This window comes from Mobula hypostoma, chromosome 9, assembly GCF_963921235.1.
Source record: "Mobula hypostoma chromosome 9, sMobHyp1.1, whole genome shotgun sequence".
NCBI classification, from domain to species: domain Eukaryota; kingdom Metazoa; phylum Chordata; class Chondrichthyes; order Myliobatiformes; family Myliobatidae; genus Mobula; species Mobula hypostoma.
In genome coordinates, this window is record NC_086105.1 from 4314037 (window position 1) to 4328861 (window position 14825).

The 14825-nt window shown below is 44.4% G+C and overlaps 1 protein-coding gene across 9 annotated transcripts in view; it reads left to right on the forward strand.

Annotated features, from left to right (window-relative positions):
* Positions 1-14825, forward strand: part of mybpc1 (myosin binding protein C1) — a 158281-nt gene that overhangs the window by 26852 nt on the left and 116604 nt on the right. For 4 of the 9 annotated variants that reach the window (XM_063057637.1, XM_063057638.1, XM_063057641.1 and 1 more), the window contains exon 3: positions 9373-9465. In XM_063057637.1, the coding sequence (XP_062913707.1) occupies positions 9373-9465 (93 nt within the window). Of the gene's footprint in view, positions 1-9372; positions 9466-11095; positions 11129-14074; positions 14159-14825 lie in introns of all 9 variants that reach the window. The other 5 variants (XM_063057634.1, XM_063057636.1, XM_063057639.1 and 2 more) reach the window with 2 other exon arrangements.

Genomic DNA, 14825 nt, shown 5'->3' on the forward strand with positions numbered 1-14825 from the left:
TCTATGTAATCCTCTCCGTCCCTCTTGCATAGATATGAACATACGAATTAGGGGCAAGAATAGAACAGTCAGCCCCCTCGAGGCTGCTCCCCCATTCAATAAGATCAGGACTGATCTCACCCCACATTCTCACCCACCCCCTGGAACACTTCACCTTCCTGCTTCTCAACAGTCAACGTACACTCGGTGGCCACTTTATTAGGTACAGGAGTGGAACCCAGTGTGGTCTCTGCTGTTGTAGCCCATCCACATCAAGGTTCGACCTGTTGTGCATTCAGAGATACTCTTCTGCACACCACTGTTGTAATGTGGAGTGTTTTTTGAGTTACTGTCACCTTCTTGTCAGCTCGAACCAGTGCAGTCATTCTCCTCTGATCATTTTTGCCCACAGAACTGTTACTCACTGGATTTTTTTTTTCTTTTCCGCACCATTCTTTGTAAACTCTAGAGACTGTTATGGGTGAAAATCCCAGGAGATCAGCATTTTCTGAGATACTCAAACTGTCCTGTCTCGCACCAACAATCATCCTATATTCAGAGTCACTTAGATCACATTCCTTCCCCATTCTGATGTTTGGTCTGAAGAACAACTGGACCTCTTGACCATGTCTGCGTGCTTTTACTCATTGGCTTTCTGCCACATGATTGGCTGATTAGATATTTACATTCATGAGCAGGTGTGCAAGTGTACCGAATAAAGTGGCCACTGAGTGTATTTTGTACACAAAATCAACAGCCCAAGGTTCAGAAGAAACAATAATTAGGGTTATAGAAATATAGAACTACACTTTTAAAGAAAAAGTATCTGAGGCCACTGAGGGCATTTCAGCGTTACTTCTTGAGGAAAAGTGATCCAAGATTACAATCTTCTGATGTCTTGCATGGTGACCCATTATTTTTAAACAATGACCTCTCCTCTGGGACCAACCTTTTTGAGTTCACCTAGTCTTGTGTTGTTTGGTGATTAAACTTGAGGACAGGCCCTTCGGCCCACAATGTTGTGCTGAAGTAAGTAAGCCTAATGACATCTAATCCCTTCTGCCTGCACGTGGTCCCTCCATTCTCTGCAGCACATACAAAATGCTGGAGGAACTCAGCAGGTCAAGTAGCATCTATGGAGGAGAATAAACAGTCTATGTTTTGGTCCGAGACCCTTCGTCAGGATCTATTTCTGATTTCCCTTCAGCCTCTGCCTTTTCAGTGAAAACAATCCAAGTTTGTCTAATAACACATGCCCTCTAATCCAGGTAGCACCTGGTAAACCTCTTCTGCACCCTCTCCCAAGCCTGCACATCCCTCCCATAATGGGGCAGCCAAAACTGAATGCAATACAAAAGATTAGCTTTAATTCTCACATGTACATTGGAACACACAGTGAACACAGTACAAAAGATTAGCTTTAATTCTCACATGTATATCAAAATGCACAGTGAATGCAGTACAAAAGATTAGCTTTATTTGTTACATGTACATCGAAACACACAGTGAAATGTGTTGCTTTGTGTCAATGACCAACACAGTCCGAGGATGTGCTGAAGGCAGCCCACAAGTGTTGCTACACTCCCGGCAACATGCTCACGGCTTACCAACCCTAACCCGTACATCTTTAGGAATGAGGGAGGAAACCAGAGCACCCGGAGCAAACGCAAGTGGTCACGGGGGAGGGAAACATAAAAACTCCTTACAGACAGTGGTGCGAATTGAACCCCAATCTTTCAATCACTGGAGCTGTAAAAGGTTATGTTAACCATTAGCAGTGACCTCGCCTGGCCTTTATGTGGTTTGAACATAGAACAGTGCAGCACAGTACAGGCCCTTCGGCCCACAACATTGTGCTGACCCATTAACTTACATCAAGAACAATCTAACCCTTCTGTCCCACATAACCCTCCATTTTTATTTCATCGGTGTGACTTTCTAAGTATCTCTTAAATATCTCCAATGTATCTAATGTATGGTGATTAAGCTTATGAAAGTGATTCTGGGATTGAAAAACATCATATGAAGGGCGTTTTATGACTCTGAGCCTCTTCTCACTGGAACTCAGAAGCCTGTGGGGAGACCTCATTGAAACCCTTTGAATGTCGAAAGGCCTTGATAGAGTGGATTTGGAGAGGATGTTTCCTCTGCTGGGGGAGTCAAGGACCGGGGGGGCGCAGCTTCAGAATAGAGGGACGTCCATTTAAGACCACAAGATATAGGAGCAGAATTAGGCCATTTGGCCTGTCGAGTCTGCTCTGACATTTCATTATGGCTGATCCGTTTTCCCTCTCAGCCCCAATCTCCTACTTTCCCCCCACCCTGGTCCTTCATTTCCTGACCAGTCCAGAATCTATTAACCTCTGCCTTAAGTATACATAAGCTCTTGCCCTCCACAGCTGCCTGTGGCAATCATTTCCACGTTCTGGCAAAAGAAATTCTTCCTCATTTCTATCCTAAAAGGACACCCCTCTATTCTGAGGCTGTGTCCTCTGGTCGTAGATTCTCCCACTGGTGGAAACAGCCTCTCCACTTCCACTCTATCAGGGCATTTTACCATTCAATAGGTTTCAATGAGGTCACCCCTCATTCTTCTCAATTCTAGTGAATACAGGACCAGAGCCATCAAATGCTCTTCATACGATAAGCCATTCTCAATCCTGGAATCATTTTCGTGAACCTCCTTTAAATCCTCTCCAAGTTCAGCACATCCTTTCTAAGATAAGGGGCCCAAAACTGCTCACAATATTCCAAGTAAGGTCTCAGCAGTGCTTTATGAAGTCTTACCATTACATCCTTGCTTTTATATCCTAGTCCTCCCAAAATGAATGCTAACATTGCATTTGCCTTCCTCTCCACAGACTCAACCTGCAAATTAACCTTTAGGGAATCCTGCACAAGGACTCCCAGATCCCTTTGTGTGCCTCAGATTTTTGTATTTTCTCTCCATTTAGAAGATAGTCAACCCTATCATTTCTTCTACCAAAGTGCATGACCATACACTTCCAGACACTATATTCCATCTGCCTTTTCTTTGACCATTCTCCTAATCTGTCTGTCCTTCTGTAGCCTATTTTCCTCTAAGCTACCTGCCCCTACACCTACCTTCATATTGTCTGCAAACTTTGCAACAAAGATACTAATTCCATCATCCAAATCATTGATATAGTATGTAAAACAAATTGGTCCCGACACAGACCTCTGTAGAACACCACTAGTCACTGGCAGCCAACCAGAAAAGGCTCCGTTTATTCCCACACTTTGCCTCCTGCCAATCAGCCACTGCTTTACCCATGCTAGAATCTTTCCTGTGATACCATGGACAGATAGCTTGTTAAGCAGTCTCATGAATGACACCTTGTCAAAGACCATCTGAAAATCCAAGTACACAACATCAACAGATTCTCCTTTGGCTATCCTGCTTGCTATTTCTTCAAAGAATTTCAACAGATTTGTTAGGCAAGAATTTCCCTTGAAGAAACCATGCTGACTACGGCCTATTTTATCATGTGCCTCCAAATACCCTGAGATTTCATCCTTAATAATTGACTCCAACATCTTAGTCTGAGGTCAGACTAAAGAGCCTATAGTTTCCTTTCTTCTGCTTCTCTCCCTTCTTGAAGGGTGGAGTGATATTTGCAATTTTTCAGTCTTCCGGCACCATTCCAGAATCTAGTGATTCTTGAAAGATCATTACTAATGTCTCCACAATCTCTTCAGCCACCTCGTTCAGAACCCCGGGGTGTACACCATCTCATCCAGGTGACATATTGGCCTTCAGACCTTTCAGCTTCCCCAAGAAACTTCACCCTCATAATGGTAACTTCACACACTTCCTGCCCCCTGACACGAAACACTGCTAGTATCTTCCACGGTAAAGACTGATGCAAATTTCAGGTTATACAGTTTGTCTGCTATTTCCTTGTCCCCCATTATTACCTTTCCAGTGTCATTTTCCAGTAGTCCAATATCCACTCTCGCCTCTCCTTTCACTTTACATCTCTGGAGAAACTTCTGATATCTAGAGCGGAAATGAGGAGGAATTTCTTTAGCCAGAGAGTGATGAATCTGTGGAATTCATTGCCACAGGTGGGGGTGGAAGCCAAGTCTTTATGTATATTTAAGGCAGAGGTTGATAGAGTCTTGATTGCTCAGAGCATGAAGAGATACGGGGAGAAGGCAGGAGATTGGGGCTGAGAGGGAAATGGATCAGCCATGATGGAACGGCAGACCGAACATCCACGTGCCCTCTGAGAGTTTCTAAGACTCCTCTCTTGTACCTGCCTCCACCACCCCAGAGTGCGCAATCCCGGCACCCACCACTCTCTGTGTAAAAAAAAAAACTCGCCCCTCACATCTCCTTTGAAATTACCTCCTCCCACCTTAAAAGTGCGGCCTCTAGTATTGGACATTTTGGCCCTGGGGCAAAGAGATACTGGCTATCTACCCTAACTCTAGCTTGTTAATTTTATAAACCTCCAAATGGGTAAATTTGTTTATGGTGTCACATGTACCATGATAAAGTGAAAAACAGATCAGATCAATACACGGAGCTTTGAGGTAGAATAAGGGAAAACAGTGACAGAACGTCGAATAAGTTGTAACAGTTACAGAGGAGGTGCAGTGCAGGCAGACAATAAGGTGCAAGATCATAACAAGGTAGACACAACCTACTGACTCACCTTCAAGGACTCTACAACTCGTTCTCAGTTTTAATTATTTTTTAATTTGCACAATTTGTCTTCTGTACATTGATTGTTTTTGTTTATGTATAGTTTTTCAGAAATTCTATTTAGTTCTTTATTTTTCTGTAAATGCCTGCAAGAAAATGAATCTCAAGGTTGTGTATAGTGACATATAAGTATTTTGATAATAAATTTACTTTAATCAACTTTGATTGTGAGGTCAGGAGACCATCTTATTGTACTCAAAAACCATTCGATAGTCTTATAACAAGAGGTAGAGTTGTCCTTGAGCCTGATGGTACGTGCTTTCAGACTTCTATATGTTCTGTCTGATGGGAGGGGGAGAAGAGAGAATTCTGGGGAGGGCTTTTGACTCTGCTGGTTGCTCTACTGGGATGGTGTTAACTGTGGACATGGGTCTCCCTTCAGCATCCGCTGCTCTAGAGAAAACATTCCTGGTTAATCCAACCTTTCCTAATAGCACATCCCCTCTAATCCAGGTGAACCTCTTCTGCACGTTCTCCAAAGCCTTCTCACCCCTGTTATAATGGGGAGGACAGAACTGAACACAATATTCCAGATGTGGCCTCACCTGAGTCTTATAAGGCTGCAACATAACTTCCTGACTCTGAATTTGTCCAACAAGACTCCTCGGATTATTTCACAATGTTCACGGTGATGTACAGTACAAATTATTACACCTAAAAACAGAACTCTCAGAATGAACGATCCCCAGTGCATCTATATTGAGCCACCCGGGCCGGCAGGATCCCTTCAATATCTTTCCTGAGTACTCAAGGTCACGCCTGCCATGACATTCAAAACGGGGATTCCAGCTGCCTGGATAGAAAGTTATGCTGGATAACTAGGTGATTACCAGATCAAGAGCCATATCTCAGAGGTGAGCTGAAAGACTCATTCAGTTCATGTTCCCGAATGGAATCTGGTTCAGCAGGAAGGTCCCTTCATTCCACTCTTTTCCCATGGATATTTTTAGATTCACCTTAGTTGTGTCTGTGCTATTCATCTTACCACTTCCTGCAAAGTAAATATAGAATCTCAGAAAGCTACAGCACAGAGGAGGCCATTCTGCCTGTTGTAACAATGCTATCTCTCAGAAGGAGAAGTTGTGGTTCATCTAAATTGCCCATCACCCTATGAGGTCCATGGCCACCAGTACTGACTTAATTCTCTCTCAAAATCTCTGTGGCTGTTGAATTTATTGTGCATTCTGCTATTGTTTTCCCTTGTACTACCTCAATGCACTGTGTAATGATCTGATCTGTAGGGACAGTTTGTCCCTGTATCTCAGCTTTATTTGTGACAGGTACATTGAAACAGTGAAATGTGTCATTTGAGTCAATGACCAACACAGTCCAAGGATGTGCTGGGGGCAGCAGCATGGTGGTGTCACCATTCTTCCAGCATACCCTCAGCTTACTAACCCTAACTCAGTAACTCAGCTTACTACCCTAACCCTACATATGTCTTTGGCAAGTGGGAGGAAACCAGAGCTGCTGGAGCAAACCTGCACAGGGAGCCTTTATAAAGTCCATCCAGGAAGCGAACTCGGTGGCATGGTAAAACGAGTAAGTTAACCTCTACGCTATGGTGCCACCCTATCAGATTGAACCTTGCCTCCACATTGTAGAACCCAGTGCTAACACCATAATGCACTTCAGAAACGCAGAGACCAGCCTGTTCTTGAGGGTGTGGGGAGAACGGCAGAAAGTTGACCTGAAAATAATCCTTTCTATTTTGAATTTGTGCCTGTCAGGAGGCTGAGACCCAGCGTTTAGCCTTTCCCAAGCTCAGCTGGGCTTACAGGTATCTCGTTAACAATAATCCCCGGTTTAAGGTTCCCATATCTCTGGAAACTCAATCTATAATCATTCACTGTCAGGCTTGAGGTTCTGGGTGATGCCCTTCTATTTTTGGAACTAGCTTGATGGGCCGGCAAAGACGTTAGTGGACGTGAGAACATCGCACTCATCTTTACCATTTATCTTGTCAACAGCTACTCAATCACATCAAAGTAAACAGGTCACTGAATACTTCAATACCCATCTACTGGTTTCAACAAATAGGACAACTGGAACCCTCCTGGCACCAGGACCTAGTCAGGAACATTGAAGATTTAATCGTTTCCCATGCAGTTAATCGATAGGGATAAGCGTCAGAGACAGACACTTCCATTTAAAGAGAAGTATTAGGGAGATTTTGAAAGAATGTGTGATGATAATTATAGACTAGGATAACTTACTATCCAATAGCTCCCACTGTAGCTGCAACACAGAACTAAACACCTTTGAATCAAAAAAAAAACTTGTTTCTCTGTTCAAAGATCAAGTTATCAATATTGTCAATCTCAGGAAAGTGCAAGCATGTGACTGAGACATGGAATACTGAGCACAAGACATTCCGCGGGTACAGGAAATCCAGGGGAACACACAAAATGCTGGGAGAGCTCAGCAGGTTAGGCAGCATCTATGGAGATGAATAAATAGTTGACGTTTCGGGCCAAGACCCTTCTTCAGGATTGAGAATGAAGGGTGAAGACACCAGAATAAAAAAGTGCGGGGAAGGGGAAAGTTGACAGTTAGAAAGTGATAGGTGAGCCAAGAGAGTGGGAAAGGTGAAGGACTGGAGAGGAAGGAATCTGATAGGAGAGGTGATTCTGCAGAAGCTGGAAATCCAGAGCAACACACACAAAACCCTGTAGGAACTCAGCAATTAATGGTTAATGGTAGGGTGGATGGCACACAAAAGGTTGGGAACCCCCACTCTAAGTTGTGGGGTGGCATGGTAGCGCAGTAGTTAGTTCATTACTTTACAGCACCACCTGTAAGATTGGGGATTGATTTCCCACTGTTGTCTGCAAGGAGTTTGTACGTTCTCCCCTCGACCATGAGGGTTTCCTCTGTGTGCTCTGGTTTCCTCCCACACTCCAAAGTTATGTGGGCTGGGATTATTGAGTTGTGGGTATGCTAGGTTGGTACTGATAGCATGGTGACACGTTATGGCTGCTCAGAACAATCCTGATTTGATGCAAACAATGCATTTCACTATACGTTTCCATGTATGTGTGACAAATAAAGCTGATCTTTATCTTTAAAACTCTTCAATTCATGTGTGTATTGGTTCAAATGTATTTTAAATATTTTAAATATATGTAAACATTGTACCTGCCTCAACCACTCCCTCTGGCAGCTCATTCCATAGACTCACCACCCTCTGAGTGAAGAAGTTGCCTCTCACCTCCCTTTTAAATGTTTCCCTTCTCACTTTAAATCTATGCCCCCTAGTTTTCAAATCCTTTTCCCTGGGCAAGAGACTGCTTTCACCCTCTCTATTTTATATACCTCCAGAAGGCTACCCGTCAATCTCCTCCTACACTTCAAGATTAGAATCTTAGTCAGAATGCATCACAGCTTGGCACAGCCACTGCTCTGCCGATGAGTACAGAGTTGTGGACACAGCTCAACACATCACAGAAGCCAGTTGCTCCTCCATGGACTCTGTCTTCACTTCTCACTACTTCAGTGAAGCAGCCAACATCATCAAAGACATCTCGGATATTCTCCCTTCACCCATTGGCCAGAAGGTACAAAAGCCTGAAAGCACGTACCACCAGGCATAAGGCAGCTTCTACCCTGCTATTATCAGACTATTGAGTGGTTCCCCAGTACAATAAGATGGGCTCTTGACCTCACAATCTACCTTGTTATGACCTTGTACCTTTTTGTCTACCTGCACCGCATTTTATCAGTAGCTGTTAGATTTTTTTTTAGATTATGAGGACACTCAGTCCTCATTTATTGTCATTTAGAAATGCATGCATTAAGAAATGATACAATGTTCCTCCAGAGTGATATCACAAAAAAAACGGGACAAACCAAAGACTATCACTGACAAGACCACATAATTATAACATATAGTTACAGCAGTGCAAAGCAATACCATAATTTGATAAAGAGCAGACCATAGGCACAGTAAAAAAAGTCTCAAAGTTCCGATCGACTCCCGATAGCCCTGATAGCAGGCGGCAAAAGGGAGAAACTCTCCCTGCCATAAACCTCCAGGCGCCGACAACTGCCGATGCATTGGAAGCACCCGACCATAGCCGACTCTGAGTCCGTCTGAAAACTTCTTGCCTCCAATCAGCCCTCCGACATCGAGCACCGAGTGCTTCGACCCCGCCCCAGTCGCCGAGCAACAAGCAAAGCCGAGGACTCGGGGCCTTCTCCTCCGGAGATTCTTGATCACACACTAGCAGCAGCAGCGAAGAAGGCATTTCAGAAGTTTCACCAGATGTTCCTCCGTGCTCTCACGTCCGTCTCCATCAAATCAGGATTGTGCACGGCACCCTACTTAACAGATTACAGATATCATTCACCGGAGTAGCCACTGTGCGCTGCGTCGCGTCGCCATCTCCTCCTCCTCCTCCATGTTACTCTTTATTTTGCATTCTGTTAGCGTTTTCCCTTGTTCTACCTTAATGCATTGTGTAAAGATCCAATCTGTGTGAACAGTATGTAAGACAGAATTTTCACTGCATCTTAGTACATGTGACAATAATTAACCAATTCCAATCGATCTCTTCTCGCTCAGTGACTTCTTTCCTATAACTGAGTGACCATGTAGTAATCATTTTCTGTACATCATCTAGAAACACCAATGGATGTTTTGCTTTTCTTGTTCTTTGCAGAGGGTAAAGGAATCTCAGCAGCTCCCACCGCACCAGCAGCTCCCACTGCACCAGCAGCTCCCACCGCACCAGCAGCTCCCACCGCACCAGCAGGTGAGTGAAACAATACACTAAACCACAAGACCAATCGGATGATTCAGTTATGTTGGAGTGATGAGAGACTGCGGATGCTGAAATGACACTGGAAACCATCCAGTGAAGGATGTACAATAAATGTAAAGATACCCACACGCAACAAACTCAGACCAGGAAAAACTCACTGGGATCAGGCAGCATCTGCGGAAGGAAATGAACAGTCGATGTTTCAGGTTTAGACTGTCATCTAAACCAGAGGTTCACAACCATTTTTATGCCATGGAGCCTTACCATTAACTGAAGCATCCTTGGAGCCCAGGTTGGGAACCCTTGAAGACCCTGCTCCAGTCCTGATGTAGGGTCTCGCCTGAAGTCTCGACTGTCCATTTCCCTCCACAGATGCTGACTGACTCGTTGAGTTCCTCCAGCGTTTTGTTTGTTGCTCCGGAATTCCAGCATCTGCAGTCAATTTAGTTTCTAATAATGTCCACAGCCCAGTAACAAGTTTCACAGAAAAAAAAGTCTGTTTTTCACCTTTCTGTTATGTGTTTTAAGCATCTTCAACTTTTGTTCTTTATTCTAAACATCTCACGAGCTTGAAACCCCAAACTGAAAGTTCACGGGAATGATCCCAGGAATGAAAGAGTTAATATATGAGGAGTGATTGATAGCTCTGGGCCCGTACTCACTGGGATTTAGAAGAATGGTGGGAGGGGCAGGGAGGATCTCATTGAAACCTATCAAACGTTGAAAGACCTCGATAGAGTGGATGTGGAGAATATGTTTCGTTTGGTAGGGGAGTCTAGGACCAGAGGGCACTGCCTCAAAGCAGAGGTACATCCATTAAGAACAAAGGTGAGGAGTAATTTCTTTAGCCAGACGGTGGCGAATCTGTGGAATTCACTGCCAGGAATGGCTGTGGCCAAGTCACTGGGTATAGTTATACGTTGATAGGTTCTTGATTAGTCAGGGTGTCAAAGATTGTGGAGAGAAGGAAGGAAAATGGGATTGAAAGGGATCATAAGTAAGCTGAGCAGACTCGGTGGGCTGAATAGCCTAATTCTGTTCCCTTGACTTATTGTTTTATAGAAGGAAGTGATCTCAGTAAAAATGGTCACTTATCCACTGTTGGATGGAGAGAGATTTACTGACTTTACAAGAGGGAAAAGTTGAACAGGCTGGGACCTCATTCCCAGGAGCATAGAAGATTGAGGGGAGATTTGATAGAGGTATACAAAATTTTAAAGAGTACAGATAATGAATGCAAGCAGACTTTCTCCACTGAGATTGGGTGAGACTATAACTAGAGGTCATAGGTTAAGGGTAAAAGGTGAAATGTTTAAGAGGAACTTGAGCAGGAACTTCTTCACTCAGAGGGTGGTGAGAGCGTGGAACGAGCTGGCAGCGGAAGTGGTGGATTTCAATGTTTAAGGGAAATTTAGATAGGTGTACGGATGAGAGAGGTATGGAGGGCTATGGTCCGGGTGAGGGTCGATGGGACAAGGCATGGAATAGAAGGGCTGAATGGCCTGTTCCCGCGCTGTAGTTTTCTATGACTCTGCAAGCGTGTTGCCCAAGGGATCAGCTCCAAACACATTGTTTCATTGAGATAATAAAATAATTACTCTGGTGACCCATTTGGTTTCAGAGCAGAAAGATGATGTCACAGCGACCGCCGCAGGTGAGTGGACTCCGTACAGCTGATACATGTCAAACATTGTAACCCTTTGTGAGACAGAGTTGGAGTACAATGGGTCACGTCACCATGTGCCACTACCTTTGACTAACAGGATTTCCAATCTGTTTTACTAATAGGTGTCTCCTCTGTCATCGGACCATGCTGGCATTTCTCCAATGTGTTTTTCCTCCTCCCTCGTTATGTCTTCACATCTCATAGTGTCTGCCAGATCCTGGCATTTGTGCAAATCACCTCTGTGTGCAAACGAGAGCGGAGGGGCATTAACTCTACCGAATGCTCCATCTTGGGTCTGTTTTTTCAAGTTCGAGTCCTAGTCCTGATGCTCCTGTACCTCCTTCTGATGGTAGTGGGTCAGAAAGATGGTGGGACGGGTGGGGGCATCCTCAAGCAGATGACTAAGTGCTGGTTAAATTCCAATACCTGGCGATGTGTGACTCCTGCCCCACACAAAAGTAGTAACGAGTCCTTGAATGTGCCTATAGGTTATAGAGGCATGGTGAGTGAAGTTACCACACCAGTTAAGGAGACTGAGGGTTCAAAGTTCAAAGTAACTATATTATCAAAGTATGTATATTTCACCATATACAATCCTGAGATTCATTTTCTTACAGACATTCACAGTAGAACAAAGAAATACAATAGAATTTATGAAAAGCTACGCACAAAGACTGACAAACACCCAATGTGCAAAAGAAGACTAATTATGCAAATAATAAAAGATACATTAGAATAATACTGAGAAGACGAGTTGTAGAGTCCTTAAAAGTCAGTCTATAGGTTGTGGAATCAGTTCAGTGTTTGGGGTGAGTGAAGTTATCCACACTGGTTCAGGAGTCTGATGGTTGAGGGATAATAACTTACAGAACTTGGTGGTGTGGGATCTGAGGCTCCAGTACCTTTTACCTGATGGTAACAGTGAGAAGTGTTTTCAGCCAGCCCGGGAAAGAATACAGCCTATCCAGGGCAGGATTTAGAGAAATCAGGGGTTGACAGAGAGACACCAAGGAGGATACTTTCGCTCTGCTTTGGCATGCACGTAAAGGAGGGACGCGCAAACTAACACAGCCACACGTTACTGCAGCCGGTAACCACAGATTTCCTGGGACATGGTGTGCCATTATCACTTGGGCTAACTGTTTTCCCCTATCTTGCCTGCACCCTCGATCCATTCAGATAATCATCAGGGGAAGTGTGTGAAGGAATTAGCCAGGCAGTATACGCCACTAAAACTGGCCCAAGTTACCATGTGCAATTCCTCACCAACATGACATGGAGGGCCCAATCTCCGGCAAGAGGATCCTTGTGGTAATTTGGCCCCCACCAGTGTATGCATGGTTTGGGAAGTGAGTGGTAATTTGCCTTCTGCCTCCAGGAATCTTCTCTCTGAATGACCTTAGCTGTCTCCTATCCTGTCTAATATCTGTGCTCTTGTACATGGCTGTGTGTGTCAGTGTGTGTGTGTGTGTGTGTGTGTGTGTGTGTGTGTGTGTCAGTGTGTGAGTGTGTGTGTGTCAGTGTGTGAGTGTGTGTGTCAGTGTGTGTGTGTGTGTGTGTCAGTGTGTGTGTGTGTGTGTCAGTGTGCGTGTCTCAGTGTGTGTGTGTGTCTGTGTGTGTCAGTGTGTGTGTGTGTCAGTGTGTGTGTGTGTGTGTGTGTCTGTGTGTGTGTGTGTCAGTGTGTGTGTGTGTGTGTGTGTCTGTGTGTGTGTGTGTGTGTGTGTGTGTGTGTGTCAGAATCAGGTTTGTTATCACTGACTTACGACATGATGTCGCGGGATGTTATGTGGAAGTGGTGTAAGATGCTGGAGAGCCCCAGTGTGGAGTGTTGTGAGCAGCTGTGGTCACCCACCTGCAGGAAAAATGTCTGTAAGACTGAGAGTACAGAGCAAATTTACAAGGATGTTGCCAGGACTTGAGGAGCTGAGTTAGAGGGAAAGGCTGAATAGATTAGGATTTCATTACCTGGAGTGTAGAAGATTGAGGGGCGATTTGTCAGAGGTTTACAAAATGATGAGGGGTATAGATAGAGTAAATGTAAACAGCTTTTTCCACTGAGGTTGGGTGAAACTAGAACTAGGAGCCAAGGGTTAAGGGTGAAAGGTGAAATGTTTAAGGGGAACATGAGGGGAAATTTCTTCACTCAGAGGGTGGTGAGAGTGTGGAACGAGCTGCCAGTGGAAGTGATGGACGTGGGTTCAATTTCCACATTTAAGAGAAATTTGGATAAGTACATGGATGGGAGGGGTATAGAGGGTTATGGCCTGGGTGCAGGTCAATGGGACTAGGTAGAATAACAGCTCGGCATGGACTAGATGGGCTGAAGGGCCCATTTCTATGGCTCCATGAAATTTGTTGTTTTTACAGCAGCAGTACCAAGCAAAGAAGCAAAAATCACTAGAAATCACAGAATAAATACCACAAATAGAAAGGAATAGTGAGAGAGTGTTTAAGGGTTTATGGAGCATTCAGAAACCTGATGTCAGAGGGAAGAAGCTGTTCCTGAATCACTGAGTGTGGGTCTTCAGGCTGTCCTATCTCCTCCCTGATGGTAGTAATGAGAAGAGGACACGTCCTGGGTGATCAATGTCTTTTGAGATGGATGCCATCTTCTTGAGGCATTAATTCTCAAAGTTGTCTTGATGGTGGTTCTGTGATGGAGCTGGCTGACTTTACAACTGCCTCTACTCTCTTGTGCATTGGAGCCAGCCAGGATGCTCTCCACTGAGCGTGTGTGTGTGTGTGTGTGTATGTGTGTGTGTGTATGTGTGTGTATGTGTGTGTGCGTGCGCGCATGCGCGCGCAATATGTATATTTGTATGTGTCTATCTGTGAGTGTGAGTCTGTACACACATATATACAGTATATATATATATATATATATATATTACCTGTGTGTCCATGTGTATTTCGTGTTATATTAACTCTCCAAAGGCCAGTCAATGCCTCCAGGACAAGCTCCTGTTGCTGAGACAGAAGAAAGCCAATCAAAGACGACACCACCGTTACCAACAGGAGGTTAGACTCTGTGTGGCCCGTCATTATGTGTGTGTGTTCCCAGATGGTGATGTCATGGTGAACTAATTCCTATGGTGTGACTAACTCTTGCAGTGGAAATTATCATTAGCTGCTTATTTCTAAGATGGAATTACCTTTATTCATCTTCAGATGAATAAATTTGATGAGATTAAAATAACGTTAGATTAGACTCTCAAAAACCTTTGCGTTAAATAAAGCTTTGATTTACTTTATTGGAGGTTTGATGAATTCTTTGCCAAACTGTCCCCTGCACTGGGAGGACCGAGGTGGCCAGGGTGACAGAAAGGAACACATAAGTAGGAAGCTTCATCTACGTCAGGGGCTCCATGGCGTAAGGAAGGCTGGGAACCCCCGACCTAATGGACTGAACTGCTGAATTTTACCCTTTCCCGTGCCAAGGTTTCACAGTTGTCAAGTTATGGATCAAGAGGTTTACTGTGCTCCCTGGGTACCTCTCTATGATGAGCACCCAATGGGACAGATGGAGGCAATGACCATTTACCTGCAGCTGGTCTCAAAGTCTCAAGTCAAAAATTCCTGATGTCTTCCCCTCCTTCTTTCCAGTCCTGAAGAAGGGTGTTGGCTCAAAATGTTGACTGTTTATTCATTTCCATGAATGCTGCCTGACCTGCTGAGTTTCTCCAGC